This window comes from Colletotrichum scovillei (assembly GCF_011075155.1).
Source record: "Colletotrichum scovillei strain TJNH1 chromosome Unknown Contig00013, whole genome shotgun sequence".
NCBI classification, from domain to species: Eukaryota; Fungi; Ascomycota; class Sordariomycetes; order Glomerellales; family Glomerellaceae; genus Colletotrichum; species Colletotrichum scovillei.
The window spans coordinates 228,209-242,772 of record NW_023336271.1 but is presented as its reverse complement, the minus strand read 5'-3'; the positions used below and the strand labels follow the sequence as shown (position 1 = coordinate 242,772).

At 54.2% G+C, this 14,564-nt stretch overlaps 4 protein-coding genes across 4 annotated transcripts; 2 read left to right on the top strand and 2 right to left on the bottom strand.

The window, feature by feature from the left end:
- Positions 1-3,842: 3,842 nt before the first annotated feature.
- Positions 3,843-4,835, top strand: HER10_EVM0012920 (pectate lyase B; the record flags this gene model as incomplete). Its single annotated transcript, XM_035482297.1, has 1 exon — positions 3,843-4,835. The coding sequence occupies one exon, from the start codon at positions 3,843-3,845 to the stop codon at positions 4,833-4,835; it is 993 nt and encodes a 330-aa protein (XP_035325991.1).
- A 524-nt stretch (positions 4,836-5,359) lies between these two features.
- Positions 5,360-6,750, bottom strand: HER10_EVM0007905 (uncharacterized protein; the record flags this gene model as incomplete). Its single annotated transcript, XM_035477445.1, has 5 exons — positions 5,360-5,655; positions 5,701-5,781; positions 5,833-5,938; positions 5,975-6,051; positions 6,114-6,750. 5 exons carry the CDS (start codon positions 6,748-6,750, stop codon positions 5,360-5,362), a joined length of 1,197 nt encoding a protein of 398 aa, XP_035325932.1.
- Positions 6,751-8,938: 2,188 nt separating this feature from the next.
- On the top strand, positions 8,939-10,018 carry HER10_EVM0007187 (uncharacterized protein; the record flags this gene model as incomplete). Its single annotated transcript, XM_035476751.1, has 2 exons — positions 8,939-9,508; positions 9,542-10,018. The coding sequence occupies 2 exons, from the start codon at positions 8,939-8,941 to the stop codon at positions 10,016-10,018; spliced, it is 1,047 nt and encodes a 348-aa protein (XP_035325926.1).
- A 724-nt stretch (positions 10,019-10,742) lies between these two features.
- Positions 10,743-12,436, bottom strand: HER10_EVM0009977 (nucleotide-sugar transporter; the record flags this gene model as incomplete). The annotated part of the gene is made up of 5 exons (XM_035479447.1): positions 10,743-11,012; positions 11,063-11,800; positions 11,871-12,179; positions 12,236-12,265; positions 12,353-12,436. The coding sequence occupies 5 exons, from the start codon at positions 12,434-12,436 to the stop codon at positions 10,743-10,745; spliced, it is 1,431 nt and encodes a 476-aa protein (XP_035325957.1).
- Positions 12,437-14,564: the final 2,128 nt, after the last annotated feature.

Here is a 14,564-nt window from a genome sequence, read left to right as displayed (position 1 = left end):
TTAGACTAACGCAATGGGATGGACCACGAGAGCTCAGCAGGATAACCCCAGATATGTCTGCGATGGTTGGTATAACTCATTCGTGCGTGTCCCAAACGAGCATCGCGAAAGCCAAGAAGAAGACGTGACATTCCTCTGCCGCTTTCCAAAGTCCCAAGACTTCGAGAAAGCCCAGCGCAACTCTTCTCCCTGGGGTTCCTCTCGAAATCAAAAGGCTTGGTACTCAATAAAAATATTGTGCAATATGCGACTTCCTACACCAATCTCCGCGCCGCCCATGTCCGACAACTCGATGTTGAAACAGGACTGTTGGCCATATTAACAAATCGTGGCGAAAGACATAGAATAGGGGTGCGTACACCCAAATGTTGCGGAACACGCCAAGCAAACGAGAGCCCCAGCTGCAGCCTGCGCGTCCGACAAGGCCAGTGCCCAGGCCCGGGGAGGGAGCAAGAAAACGTGGTTGCTGGTGTTTCTCTGGCTTTGCTGAACTCAATTGCTATCAATCCATAGCTGTGAGTTATCGAAATAGTTCAAGGCAATAGTAAACCCAAATAATGAGATTGAGATCCGGGAACCGAGTCCGGATTGCTGGTCTTCGGCTCCGGCACACATTTCACGACATCAAGCTTTCCCACAGTCCGGTGTCTTATGGAGGTTAGGCCCGGCAGTTCACTACCTGACAGGTTTCCGCGCTTTTCCTTTTCTCCAGCAAGATCAAATGACCTGGGAGCACCCAAGAAGGGGGTGGGCGGAGGAGCAAAGAAAAAGAGCAAAGAAAATCTCCTGTAATCCCGTGAAGAGCTCCACCATGTTCTCCACGATCTGGTTGATTCAGGAGTAAGAACCTGCATGTCTCCGACCCTCAGTACGGAGTAGCCTGCCATGACCACTCACGACAAGTCACAAAACTGCTGGCCTGTCTGCTGGCAGCGCTGAGCAAGCGTGGCAGGCAGAAAAAGGAAGCGGGGGAGTGTATCCCAACTGGGCATTCCGTAGGCCTTTGCTTGCAGTGCTTGCGTAAATGCGGGCTGCTGCGGACAATAAGCGCCACGCTCCGGGCGGGCAGGGTTGGCTGACAATCTGGCAGTTGAATGACGGGAGTGACAGCCTGCATATCCCACGCATCCTCGCCGCAGACTGTGCAGAGAAAGAGAGAGAGAGGCGTTCTGACTGGTGCGACAACCTGAACCTGAAGCTCTGAGATGGCCCCGGCATAAGGCGCAGGGACGAACTCCATCTGCCAGTGTCATGTATTGGCTGAAGTGCTCTTGGTGCTCAGATAGTACCGGCGTAAAGCCTTTCGAAGCTGTCAAGGAGTTGGCTAGTTGTCAAGCGCCACCAGCATGACATGACTCTGGGAGCTCTTGTGAGAGCTTCCGCGTAACAACACACCCAAGAGTCAAGACTCAAGAGTCGATACTGAAGTGAAGAGTCAAGCTCGCCACGAGTTGACGCTAGGTGACGGAGAAATACCTTATCTGAGACAGATCCTTGCCCCCACAACTCTACCTGATTTTAAATTTAATATACGCCGGGACCATGAACCCCACTTGAGCCATTCCCGTTCTGTATCCCTGACACCCTCAACCCCGGTGGGTTGACCCCCGAGCCGCCGAGCCAACGACAACGACAACGACCCAGAACTTCCTCTCTCCAGTCTCCATCTTGCCTACGAATAGACCATGAGTCCATCCTCCGGCCTCCGGCCGACGGGTCTGCCACCGAACGTGGGAACGACAGGACGAAAAAGGAAACCAACGTAAACGACCAGACACCCCCTCCCCTGACGCCTTCAAGCCCTTGACAACCAGACGACATGACTTCCTCATTCCAGCTAGCGCCCTCGTCTTACGGTCTTCTTCTGTCCATTCCCGGAATACACCAAATCGATTAAACAACTGGACCTTGCGGTAAGTGGGAGTTGCTGGTTGTTCAACTCCGTCGGTGAATTCATCTGGGAAAACCCTAGGAGGAAAATTTGTAACCGCGTCCGCAAACCTGCAGAGTATGGGGGGAAGTCCTGAAATTCTGCTCACCTATGCACGTTTTTTTCTATCTGTATCCTTTTTTCTGCCTCCATCCCCCCTTTCGGACCCAAACTTGCTCATCCCACACTATTGAGCGACTGCCGTAATTGAAGGGACCCATCTACTCCGTACGGAGGCCTCGAGTGCGTTTTCTTCTTCTGCTTTTGTCCGAAAATACTGACTTGATGCCCTGGACCCGGGCAACTGACGTCGTCCCCGGGGAACCAGTATTGAGGCTCTTTCTTCCGATGGTTGACAACTCCACCCACGGTACTGGGCCTGATCCGATGCCCAGTGGCCCCCGTCACCCTTTTTTTGCCGTGATCTGATCCGTGAGTAGGAAGAGCCGAAGAGGTATCCGTGGATCACTAGATCATACAGAAGAAAAGGAATCATGATTGAAATCCTTCTAGTCTATCCGCATTCTCCTCACAATGTTACCTACTACCTACAACCCATCCCATGTTCTCGGACTCCCTCCATCATGGCTCCATGTTCACTTGCTCTCCACACCACCCCTGCAACATGTCGTCCGCCCTTCTTCCTTTTTTTCATCCCATCAATCATCCCCTGGCTTCATTTCGAAGCCCACATCCCTCTATATACCCTGGCTCGTTTCCAAACGTCAACTCGCTCTTACTGGCTTAGTTTGTGTCTTGGCGGAATATCGACCAAACACCTCCTGGCCTGCGTTTCTCCTAGACAAACGAACCACCTTCTCTCAGCTCGTACCACGCCCACCACCACGCACACCCAGTGACACCACATGGTCGACCTCTTTTAGGCTTTCCGTCCCGTCTATTCGTGCGATTTCCAAGTTCGAGATCGCGGGCACCCGGGTACCGCTTCACTGCCACCGTGACATTGGGCCGCCCGTGCTTCATGCTGCCAGCAACCGGCATCTACCTTCTTGGGTCTTCTACTCTGCCCACTGCTTCCTTTTCAGGTTGATGTCCAATATACTACAAGCTCTGTCGTGTTTTGTCCCTTTCCCGCCCTATGTACTCCGTATCCGTAGTGTATTTCGTACCGCCAACTTTCTCCATCATCCCCTGCGCCTGACGCGATGAGCAGCGTGATCAATGAATGTACTCTATCCCGTGGTCTCTGTATCCGACCTTGGTGTAAAGTCCACACACACGTACACCCCTCCCCCCTCTCTAGATGTTTCTCCACTCACGAGTGCACCCATCACGACTCTCTCTCCGCCAAGGACGTCCCAACATGTGGCCCAACCTGTCCAGGCCCAGGCAAGGCACCACGCAAGTGCCAAGCCCCAAAGCGTCGAGAGCCTCCTCCTACCTTACCTAACTGCTCGGCCTGGGTCCCGCTCGTAGCCTTCAATACCACCATGATCCTCGCCAAGACCAGGGATATGCCAAGATGCGCACGCGTACGCAAGCCATCACCCCCCCCCCTTCCGGGAGTCTCCCAGACTGGACCAGAGAAGGAAGAGATGAACAGTACTGCAGTCTGCAGGACAAGGCCTGCTCGAGTTTCTCCAGAAGAGCCCAAAGGAAAGGGTCTTGGCCCTTGGCAACAGAAGCTTAGCCAAGAGATGTCTTGGCTCTGAATACTTAAGAACCATCCTCCTCCGGCTCTCATACTCACTTACCCTTTCGATCTCCATCCCGCTTCACTTCCAACTTCTTCAGTCCTTCAGCTCTTTTGCGCTCTTTGCATTCGTTCTCTCAGTAACCTCACTGTCAATACCTTCGTTCGACGTAGACCGTCAACCCCATTCTCTATTACAACCACTATCAACCAACCACACAACTAGCACCTCCAGCTTATTCACGAAAAGAAGTCAAGATGAAGTTCTCCATCGCCTCCTCCATCGCCGTCCTGGCCGCTCTGGCCAACGCCACCCCGACTCCCACCGTTGTCGGCGGTAACGCCGTCGACCCCCGTGCCGTCGAGAAGCGCGCCACCATCACTGACGCCTGCGACGTCGGCTACGGCGCCGGCACCACCGGTGGCTCCGGCGGTACCACCACCACCGTCTCCACCCTGGCCCAGTTCACCGCCGCCGCTACCTCCTCCGACAAGGCCGTCATCGTTGTCAAGGGCGCCATCACCGGCGCCGCCAAGGTCAAGGTCGGCTCCAACAAGTCCATCATCGGTGCCAAGGGCTCCTCCCTCACCGGTGTCGGTCTGTACATCAACAAGCAGGAGAACGTCATTGTCCGCAACATGAAGATCAGCAAGGTCCTCGCTGACAACGGCGACGCCATCGGCATCCAGGCCTCCTCCAAGGTCTGGGTCGACCACTGCGAGCTCTCCTCCGACCGTGACAACGGCAAGGACTACTACGATGGTCTCCTCGACATCACCCACGCCTCCATGGCCGTGACCGTCTCCAACACCTACCTCCACGACCACTACAAGGGCTCCCTCGTCGGCCACTCCGACTCCAACTCGGCCGAGGACACTGGCAAGCTCTACGTCACCTACGCCAACAACTACTGGAAGAACATTGGCTCCCGTGTCCCCTCCGTCCGCTTCGGAAACGTCCACATCTTCAACAACTACGAGGAGAGCATCGACACCTCCGGTGTCAACACCCGCATGGGCGCCCAGGTCCTCGTCGAGTCCTCCGTCTTCTCCTCCGTCAAGAAGGCCATCACCTTCCTCGACTCCAAGACCACCGGCTACGCTACCGTCTCCGACGTCGACCTCGGTGGCTCCACCAACGACGCCCCTGCCGGCACCTTCACCAAGCCCGACTACTCCTACACCAAGCTCGGCTCTGCCAAGGTCAAGGCCTCCGTCGTCGCCTCCGCCGGCCAGACCCTTTCCTTCTAAGTTATTAGTTGTCCTTAATAGTGGTGTGAGAATTGCTGCAATCAGCGCTGCCGGCCGTGGGATGTTTGTGTCCCCGGTTGGAAAGTACTAGGAAGAAGTACGGAATTCATGTAAATACTTTTCTCTCTCAAGGCATCAGACAAGGCCCTTGGCCACCTGGTTCTGTAGATATAAGTTGCCGGTTTCAACACACTCTTGTCCAGATGCAGTGTGAACGTGACAGTCATGAAATGTTCCTCTACCTCGGTGGCGACGAATGATAAAGGGACAAAATGATCAATCTAACATGATGGTTATTCTCCAAACACCGGCCGGCATCTTGTGGCTTGATTTAACCATATCACCCGAGGGAACCATGGTAGTCAAAGAACTTGGTGCAGCAGAGCGAGAAATCGATTCTGATAGGTTTCTAGGTAACTCTGTTCCTACGTAGACATACTCGTGGGTTACTCATTGGAAAGACTGGAAGAACTGTCCCCAACACCGCATTACATGGGCTTGCAGCCAGGTGGCAGCTTCGGTTCCTAATTGCCCTTTCTGGTCACGCCGACCTCGTTCCAGGCATCCCTCACGATCTTGCCTGCCTCATCTCCATACAATTCCTCCGCGATCTCCGTCGTCACATCGGCAAACTGGATGAATGTGCACTTGGGAGGAACACGGCCCGAGTTCATGGTCTTCCACCAGATGGGACCAGCCTTCTCGTACGAGAAACCGCCAAAGCCCTTCGCCGCAAGATAGAAAGCCTTGTTCGGGATGCCCGAGTAGATGTGCACACCGCCGTTGTCCTCGAAGGTCGGAACGTAGTCCTTGAAATGAGCTGGTTGAGGATCCTTTCCGAATCGCGGGTCGTCGTAGGCAGTGCCAGGTTCCTTCATGCTCCGGAGAGCAACGCCCTTGACACCGGGCATGATGCAGCCTTCGCCAATGAGCCAGTCGGCACTCTCTATAACGGTTATCAGTAATGTCACCGCCGTGATGGGCATCTTCCACTAACCGGCATCCTCCTTTTCGACAATCTGCTTCACGATGATGCCGAAAACATCGGAAACGTGCTCGTTGAGAGCCCCGCTCATTCCCTGATAGTCGAGGGGACTGGTGTGCTCAGTCACAGCGTGGGTGAGTTCGTGGCCGATGACGTCGATGGTTCCAGTGAAGTTACTCAGGAACTCTCCGCCGTCTCCGAACACCATCTGCATACGCTCTGGATCCCAGACTGTCGTTTGCTGTCAGTGTAGTCCTAAAAGTTCCAGATAAACAGAGAAGGATAGTACTTACATGCGTTCTCGTACTTCTGACCGAAGTGGACGGAACTGATGACATGCATGTTCTTGTTGTCGATGGAAATCCAGTTGAACTTCTCCTTGTACATCTTCAGCACCTCGCCAACATTGTCAAACGCGTCATTGACTGCCTTGTCGTCGACAGCCTTTTGGCCCTCCACACGAACCACATCACCAGGCAACTTGCTCTCGTTCTCGGTGTTCTTGGCGTCATAGATGGCCCGGTAGAACTTGTCGTCCTTCTTACCGGCAGTGGCAGCGAGGGTGACCTGGTCCTGTGGACCCTCGACTTCGCCCTGCTGGACCTGTTGAACCTTTTGCTGAACACCTCTTATGTGGTCAAGATCCCTCTTGGCACAGGCTCTGGTGTCATCGTCGACATCCGTTGAATCGGCAATGTGCTGGAGCAAGATATCAGGGACGATGGAAGGGCGGGAGTGGGAGGAGAGCTGGTGACGCTGGGCGCGAGGACCACCGAGGATGGCGAGGCGCTCGGCACGACGGGTGGTGAACTGCTCGCGGAGGCTCAAAGCCTGTCTCGCGGCATGACGCGTATGCTCGCTATTGCACTCGGCGTCGGCGATGGCCTTGAGCAGGTGGGGAGGCACGACGTAGCACACGTGATCGGCCATGATGAATGACTAGGTAGTATCAGAGTTGGTATGGGAAGACAGGATATTCAGTGAATGTCTTGGCGAAAAGACTCTGGTAGAGGCTGCGAAGTTGTTGAAGTTTAGAGGATGTCAAGAGAAGTGTGGGATGTTGAAGGTTGAGAGAGAGGATGTAAGAAGAAGAGAAGATGGTATTGAGGACGTCGGGGGGATGGCCTCTTATGGGCAATAGCTCGGTGAGGAGTCGAGGGGGGGGTGAAGGTGAGGAAAGGTGACCTGGCGTCTGCCTGCCTTTCTGTTGCCTGCCGTGTATCACTTTGAGACTTGCTGAACACGCGGGCTGGGAATGAGGCAAGTACAGGTTTCCAAGTTTGGGGATTGGATCCAGTTGTCTGTCTGTATGCGCCAGTTGGTGTTGTTGCTCAGCCTTGAAGAGGCAGCCATGCAATGCAACCTTTCTGGGACTTGTTGTCTTATCGCTGGCAGCGTTGCCTGGTCCTATCAGAACAGAGAAAGCCAAGACATGGCGATACAGCTGTCGTCCGAAGGCCAATGTGATTGCGTGACGGGGGGCCAGAGCTGTCCCAATTGGGCCGGTATTCGTGACCTATTGGTACCCCTCTTCTCATCGGATAACCCACTTCTCCATCACGAATCCATCATGGGCTTTTCTGCGTAAGCCGCGGGGTAGAGAATGTGTCTTTACCTGGAGAGACCAAAGAATTATGTATTCAAGTTGTCACTAGTGGCTTGAATGCCATACTTCTAGGTTTGCGAGGTGCGAAAGGTATATAGATCGAGGAGTAAAGAGCCAGAGTTGAAGCAATGGAAGCAATGACAAACAATGCGAAAGCGACCATCTCGGATGACGACCAAGGTACCGATAAGATAAGAGCTCCAGATACCTAAGGTACCTTAAGGTAGGTAGGTAGCTAAGGTAGGCGCGGGACTGGGGCGCAGCGGGTGCCACCCACATGCCGTGACCAGGTGTTCATGTCCAGGGGACGTGTAACTTGGTAAACGAGGCAGGAATGTGGCACAAGTCAGAGGAGTCGATGGGAAGGCGAGACGGCAGATCAAGAAAAGCTCTCCCCGAAGGCTGGAAGCTCCCCGGAGCGTTTGTCGTGGCGCCGCGTTTGTTGACTTACATGCCGCTGCACGAATTGGATACCTACGCCCTGTCTCACTCGGGTCCACTATCTTGGTGCGTGTGTCACTCGACGTCATTCTCCCCGTCTCACAAAACCTTGAATGTGCAAGGTAAAGCTTCGTCACTTGACATCTGGGTGCGAGAACTCGGGCCAGACAAATGGCTTAACTGACGATTCTTTCCAGATAGGAAACAAGTCACCGAACCAGTCACGTCACGCCAGTCAAGCCAGTCAGAGCGTAGTTCAGCTGGGCAAGGGAGAGCTGAAAAAGGTGCAGAACTTCAGGTAGCGGTACCTTACTGAGGACCCACTCCAACTGCGGGGACTGCCGGCGTCAACCCGGGCCGCAGAACGCAAGTGCCGGCTGAGCCCCGGCCAGTCCCGTTTCCCCACTAGAGTCTTTGGCGTCTACCTTACTTTGGCACTTGAGCAATAAGTGCATGGAGGAAACTGTTGTGCTACCCGGCTTACTTGCGTCGTAGTAAGGTAACTTTTGATGTAAGATAGGATGGGAAAGGTAGGTAAGCAAGACTCTGGCGGACGAATGTTACCATTATGCTGTGCTAAAGTGTAAGCGGGCATCGTGTTACTCCGTGAGAGGCTGACAACTTCCTTCTTCCGTAATTTTGGTTCGAATCAGCCGCAATGCGAGACTTATCTTCGGTGTAGAAGGAAGTAGCACTCCTTGTGTGTAGGTAATGTGATCCTCGAAATACCTAGGTACTACCTTACCTAAGGTAAGGTAGGTGTCTATGGTACCACCACGTGATGAGGCAGCTTGTAGATGGGAAGAGCACACCTGCCTCATCGTCACCATAAGTCTTTGGTACCTACCTGGGCAGCTACAGAGCCTCAAATGCTCGGGGAAGGCTCGAGGAAGGAGGATGCTGGGTGCCCTTCCAGGATCGTCTCAGGATCAAGGTGTCTGGTTGTCCTTTAGTTCTTCCCTATCCCTTCATCTCCTCACATCACTGTCGTTATTCAACTCGATTCCAACTCTGCCTCCATAGCAAATCCAAGAGTGCTGGGCTGCGATAGCAAGAGGTCATTCGTTCACGATGCCTCCCCTCCTTACCCCTAATCCAACACCCTCCAAGGCCCCTCATCCTCAATCTCAGTCTTCGACACCAGCTTCTCGACCCTCGCAAAGCACACAGGCCTCAAAGAACCCCAAAACAACAGCAGATCTCTCACAAGAGCACCACGCAATCATGCTTCGTCACGCACTCTCCTCTCCGACAATCCGAGCACTTGCCTCCCTTCCCCGCGGCCCGCCTCCCGAAGAGATCCTCCGTTGTGCCTCTTCCGCAACAGAATTCCTCTCCTTCACCTTCAATCCGTTGGAAAAGGTCGCCTTCTCCCACATCAACAACGACCCTTCAACCCGCTGGCCCTTGAAAGAGACCCTAACCAAGCCTTGGCACAAGGTCTTCCTCGTCGCCCAATGTGAGGCTTCGGGCGGAGACTACGGCGACTGCCTCTCCCTCCAGGCCAGGCAGAAGCTCTTGTCCGACAAACCCCGCATAGTAAAGATCCTGGGTCAGGTTCTGCGTGCCTGCGCCGACATCATGGGTTGTCGCAAAGACGCCGTCGGCCTGAGGCGCTCCCTCGAGACCTGGCGTGCCGTTGTGTCCAAAAGCTAGGAGGGATTGGCGACGGAGCTACTTCAGGTACCCGATATTGGGCCGAAAAAGATGATCACACTCGTCGAGCATGGCATCAGAACCGTACGCCGGCTTGCTGAGATGGACTTCTTTCACATCGAGAGGGTGCTCTCCCGGAATCCGCCATTCGGTCAGAAGATTGTGCGTAGCTTGGCACACTTCCCACGCCTCGTACTTGCTGTGGACATACCCAAACGCGACGAGGGCCCGAAAAGTGGTGTCATTGTTCGCGCCATCCTAGGCTGCTCAAATCGGGAGGCTCCTGTCTGGAAAGGGACGACACCTTGGGTTATAATGGCTGCCGAGACCTCGGATGGCCGACTGGTTTTTTTCTGGAAGGGAAAAGTCAGGAGCCTTATGCCGAGCAAAGACCTCGTGTTCTCTATCGAAGCGGCCAAGGGCGACAAGGTGTTCGTGTGGGCAAGTTGCGAAGAGATTGCTGGTACTTATGTAACAGGGGAGGTAACAGTCTAGACTGATGCGGTTGAAAGTATGTGATCGAGCGCCAGTTTTTGGGAGGGAGATTCTCATGGCATGTCCATTATTTTTGAAGAGCCTCAAGGAGTATGATGGAGTAGCAAAGGATTACTGAGCCCTAGGAACCATGCAAATGCTTGACCGCATGACGCAGTCTCAAAATAATTACTTGTTGTAATCGTGAGTAAATGCTCTGCCAGATGCATTAATCTCGCTTTCGTCCTCTGCTACACAGGTCACATAATCAAGCACTGCACGGCCGCAAAGTATAGTCGTAACGATGTGAATCTCTTATTCTCCGAGCGGCTAGCGCTGTACCGCTCGTCCGCAGCATGCAGCTGCTAGTCTCTGCAATATGAACACTCGCGCTCTCGGCTCCCTAAGAGGGGCCTCAGATATACAATGCACCGTTGCCTGAACCTTGCGGTCTGGCCGGGTATCGCTGTTGATGATACTGTGTGGTATGTGGGTGGTTTGCTCACATGCAAGCCGGACTCTATTCCAGGACTGGATGTCCAAATATTCCGGAGCATGCCACCCGAGAGAAGACAAAAAAAAAAGGTGCACAAAAAACGAGCCCCCCCTTCCAATCCTTTTTATTACCCTGCCTTTTGTTGCTCGTCATGGTACTCCCCAGCCGATCCCCCATCTCGACTCCGGTCAACGAGTTTACGTTACAACATTTCGAAATGACGTCATTGAAGCGACGATGTGATGCAAATTAGTCGTCGCGGTTCTTGCCCCTAGCTGATGGCGCTCGGTGGTGGTGCAGCATAGGCGACGATGGCCTAGACGTCGAAAGTCCCATGCTGCGGACCGCATCGAGCGGGTCAAGATTAAGCTTGGTTTCATCGGTGACGGCTGGCGTGTACGCCGGGTCAACCATTGCCTTCTCGTAGCTTGCAATCGTAATCGGTGGCGGGCGGCCCTTGCGATCGGGAATGCTGTAGATATACGTCGCGGCAAGAACCAGAGTGGTACCGAGAATAAACTGAGAATGTCAGATGTAAGAATCATGGCGAGTTGCGAAAATTTACTTACGGAGAAGTTGACTTCAAAGTTAAAGAACCAAACGCTGAATAGAAAGCTGATAACGATACTGATACTTGCAGCAAAGTTCTTTGCAATGTTGTCGGCGTAGTTAATGCACAACGACGCAAGCACGCCGCCGACAGCTTGGAATACGATTGCGGTCCATACGACCCAGTTGTAGCCATCAAAGAAACCATGCTTGGCAATGTCCTCCGCATCAATCAAGATAACGCCTGCCAGAGCAGGGAACAGAGAGTAAAACGACAGCTGGATGTTGCGCGTCCACACAGAGGCATGGGTTCCCGAGTCCTTGAGCATCTTCTCAAAGTAGACTCCAGCAAGACCCGAGGCGACGGCGGCGACGAGCACGGCGGTCAATCCAATCGAGTAGTTCATGAGCGGTGACGGGTCTTGGTCCTCTTGGATACCCTGATACGAGGCCGACCGCTTCACGATTTCTCCGCCGACGCCCGCGAGACCGTCCGCGGCGCGCTTGGTGAGCTCACGGGCCACCTCCGCCGCACCCTCGGCAGCTTGACCAAGCTCGTGCACGGAGCGAGGAAAGAAATGGTCTGTGGTGTCGTGCAGGAGGATACTGGCCGACGTCGATTCGGCATGGCTTGCGGACGAAGGTTGGGGAAGTGAGACAATGGATACGCCCAAGGTCAAGATGATCAAAGAGATCCAGCGCTTCATACCAAGCGCGCGGCGAAGCATTGTAACGGAGAAGACGGCGGTCGTGAGAATCTGCGACGAGAACACTGTTAGTTCCGGTAGATCCCCCGAGATGAGAGAATCAATCCGTGACTGCGCGCACCTTGAGCTGGTATAGTACTTGGAAGTGAACGGCATCCAGGTTTCCGACTGCGACGTATTGCAGTGTGTTTTGCAGCGTGTATAGTGTTGCTGGGATTGCGAGCTTCCACCCATCGCCCGAGAACACGGAGTTGAAGATCTGCTCGAAGATGACGGTGGCCGGCGTGGACGGTGCTAATGTGCGCGAAACCTCTGCAATGGAGCAGGTCAAGCAAATGGACAGCTTGATCACCTCATTGAGGAAGACTGCGGTGGATGTGAAGTATCGGTGATCGCCCACGGGAGGCATGATGCGGGAGTAATGCATGATCTACCACGGCCGGGTCAGCGCTGGTGTCTGGAAATGGCGACGATGAGAAGGCTTACCAGAATCAGTGCCGAGTTTTGAAAAGTGAGCTATAGAGCGAGGCCATTGTCAGTATTCGCCGATACAGAAGGGAGCCTTTGCGCAAGGCTTGGTGCGAGCAATCGTTCAGAGCGTACCGTGATGAGGGAAAGTTGCTTCATGGACATGCCGAAAAGTGTCGGGCCCCCCGCCGGCGGCGCGGCAGCGTCGAGGAGAGCCATTGTGGCTGATGCGAAAGGAGATGAGGTCGTCAAAACGTGGGAAATAGCAATTGGCGGTGCTAAGATGAGTAGGCAGATGTTAAATTCGTGCGATGTGTGTTGTTCTTCTCGAAGTTTTGAGGGTCCTGTTTCGTCGGGTATTTTTGAACCGCCGATAATTCGTCGCGATTAAAGGGGGGGAGCAAAGTGGGTGGTGTGGGAGCTAAGCTGAAGCTCTCCCTTTTTTTGACCCTATTTTTTTTCTTCCCGTCTCGTCGTAGGATGGTAGTGTACTTGGTAGTAGGTTGCGTCAAGACAGCGAATCGGGGTACAGATGATGATCTGGAGGGGTCTGGAACAATGTCAGAGCGGCGGCGGGCAGGTAATACGGTGGGTTGTATGGATCGCGTGGCAGCAAGTAGTGGTGATTGGCAATGTCAAGCTGCCGGATGGTGAAAAGATGTAGACAGGTAGCAGGAGAGGAAGAGAAGGGGAAGGATGGAAAAGCAGAAGAGAAGGGTTGCATTGAAGCCGTGGAAGAGGGTTGGAAAGTGTGTCGCGTTTCTCAATGCCCCAGGATGGGACGTTTCTAGCCCCCGTCCAAGCAAGAGCAAGTGCAAGTGCAAATCTGCGTGACTGCGACTGTGTGTTTCCTCTGCTTGGGATGCGCTGTCCGTGACGCAGGTACGCAGGTCCCTTCCTTACCTGACTGGGTGAGGCGGCCCCTGACGTAAGGGAAGAGCAAGGGCGGGCAGGAGCAAGGGGGTTTCCTTCCAAAGCAGCTGGGGCAACAGGGCAGGCAAGCCGCAAGAGCACCTCACCTCAACCTGGAAGTCGCAAGTGCAACAGCAAGTGCAGAGCAGGCAGGTGTCGTAGTGGAGTTACCTTACTACCATGTACGGACCTGAAGACTGCGCGGAGTGACTGGGCAGTGGGCAGTGGGCAGGAAGGAGCAGGACGAGAAGGGGAGGAAGGGGGAAGGGGAAAAGGAAAGGACGACAAGGGTACGTACCCCTTGGTCTGGTCTCTGCCGTCTCTCGTCTCTCGTCTCTCGTCTCTAATCTTTTCGGTCTCTCCTTCCAGATTTCTGCAGGTGCAAAGGGAAGGGAAGGTGCAAAATACAAATGCCAAGGCAAGTGCAAGATGCAGGAAAGAGGGAGAGGAGTGAAAAAAAGAAGAGATGCAATGTGCGCCTGAGATGAAGTCTGTTCTCAAATGGCCTTGAATGCACGTTTGCCGACTTGCCAGGAGAGTGCACACGCTTTCTCACTGGCCTGGCTCAATTGGTGATTTGTTGAAAGTCCGGTGTCCGATGTCTCCTGCAGAAACCATGTGCTGCTCTTGCTCAGTCAGAGCCTGTCCGTGAGTGAATCTGGCAACCTCTACCTTACACTACGTATCTGTGAGCCTGTGAGGTACCGTAAGGTAGGAAGTAGAGACCACCTCACAACACAACAGCAAGTGACCCGGAACAAGGGACGAATACTCGGATCGCCGTATCGCGACAGCACCAAACCCAAGTATTGGTGACTTGTTTGAAACCACGTCTCGATGTCTGGTCGGCGCCCCCCCTTCCTCGGTTAGCATGAGCAAAAAACTTGGGCAGAGCTTCCGCTTCCACGGCCTCCCATTCGTCAACCGTCCCTCGCCTCGCCTCACCTTTCACAACTCTCAAACTCTCCCCGATGACAGTTGCGGGATTGCCTGCAAATGCCGCCCTCCCCAACCATGCGATACGCCACGATACACTGCGATACACCTCAGAGACACCTAGAAAATCAGAAACACGTACCTCAAGCTTGTCGCCGTGAAGGCATCCACCCTGTTCTACTGGGCAAGTCGATGCGAGAGGAAACACTCGAACCACCAGACCCCAAAGCTTCCTACGTCTTTCAGCTGCTGCTATCCCAGTTCGTTTGCCCGGATCCTCGTTATTGCGATTTCTGATGCACCGAGAGATGCAGAGCCGCCCAATATCGGTCGGAGTCCCTTGGTTTTCAGTCCGATTCCAACCCGCTCAGCCGCCCGAGCGTGCCGCCGTGCCGTCCAAGCCCGCCCGTTTACCTCTCGGAGTCTCTGCCCACGACGCCCTTTCCCGCTTGTGCCTAGATGCCCAGATGCCCAGCCTGCGGGATGGACGATTGCTGGA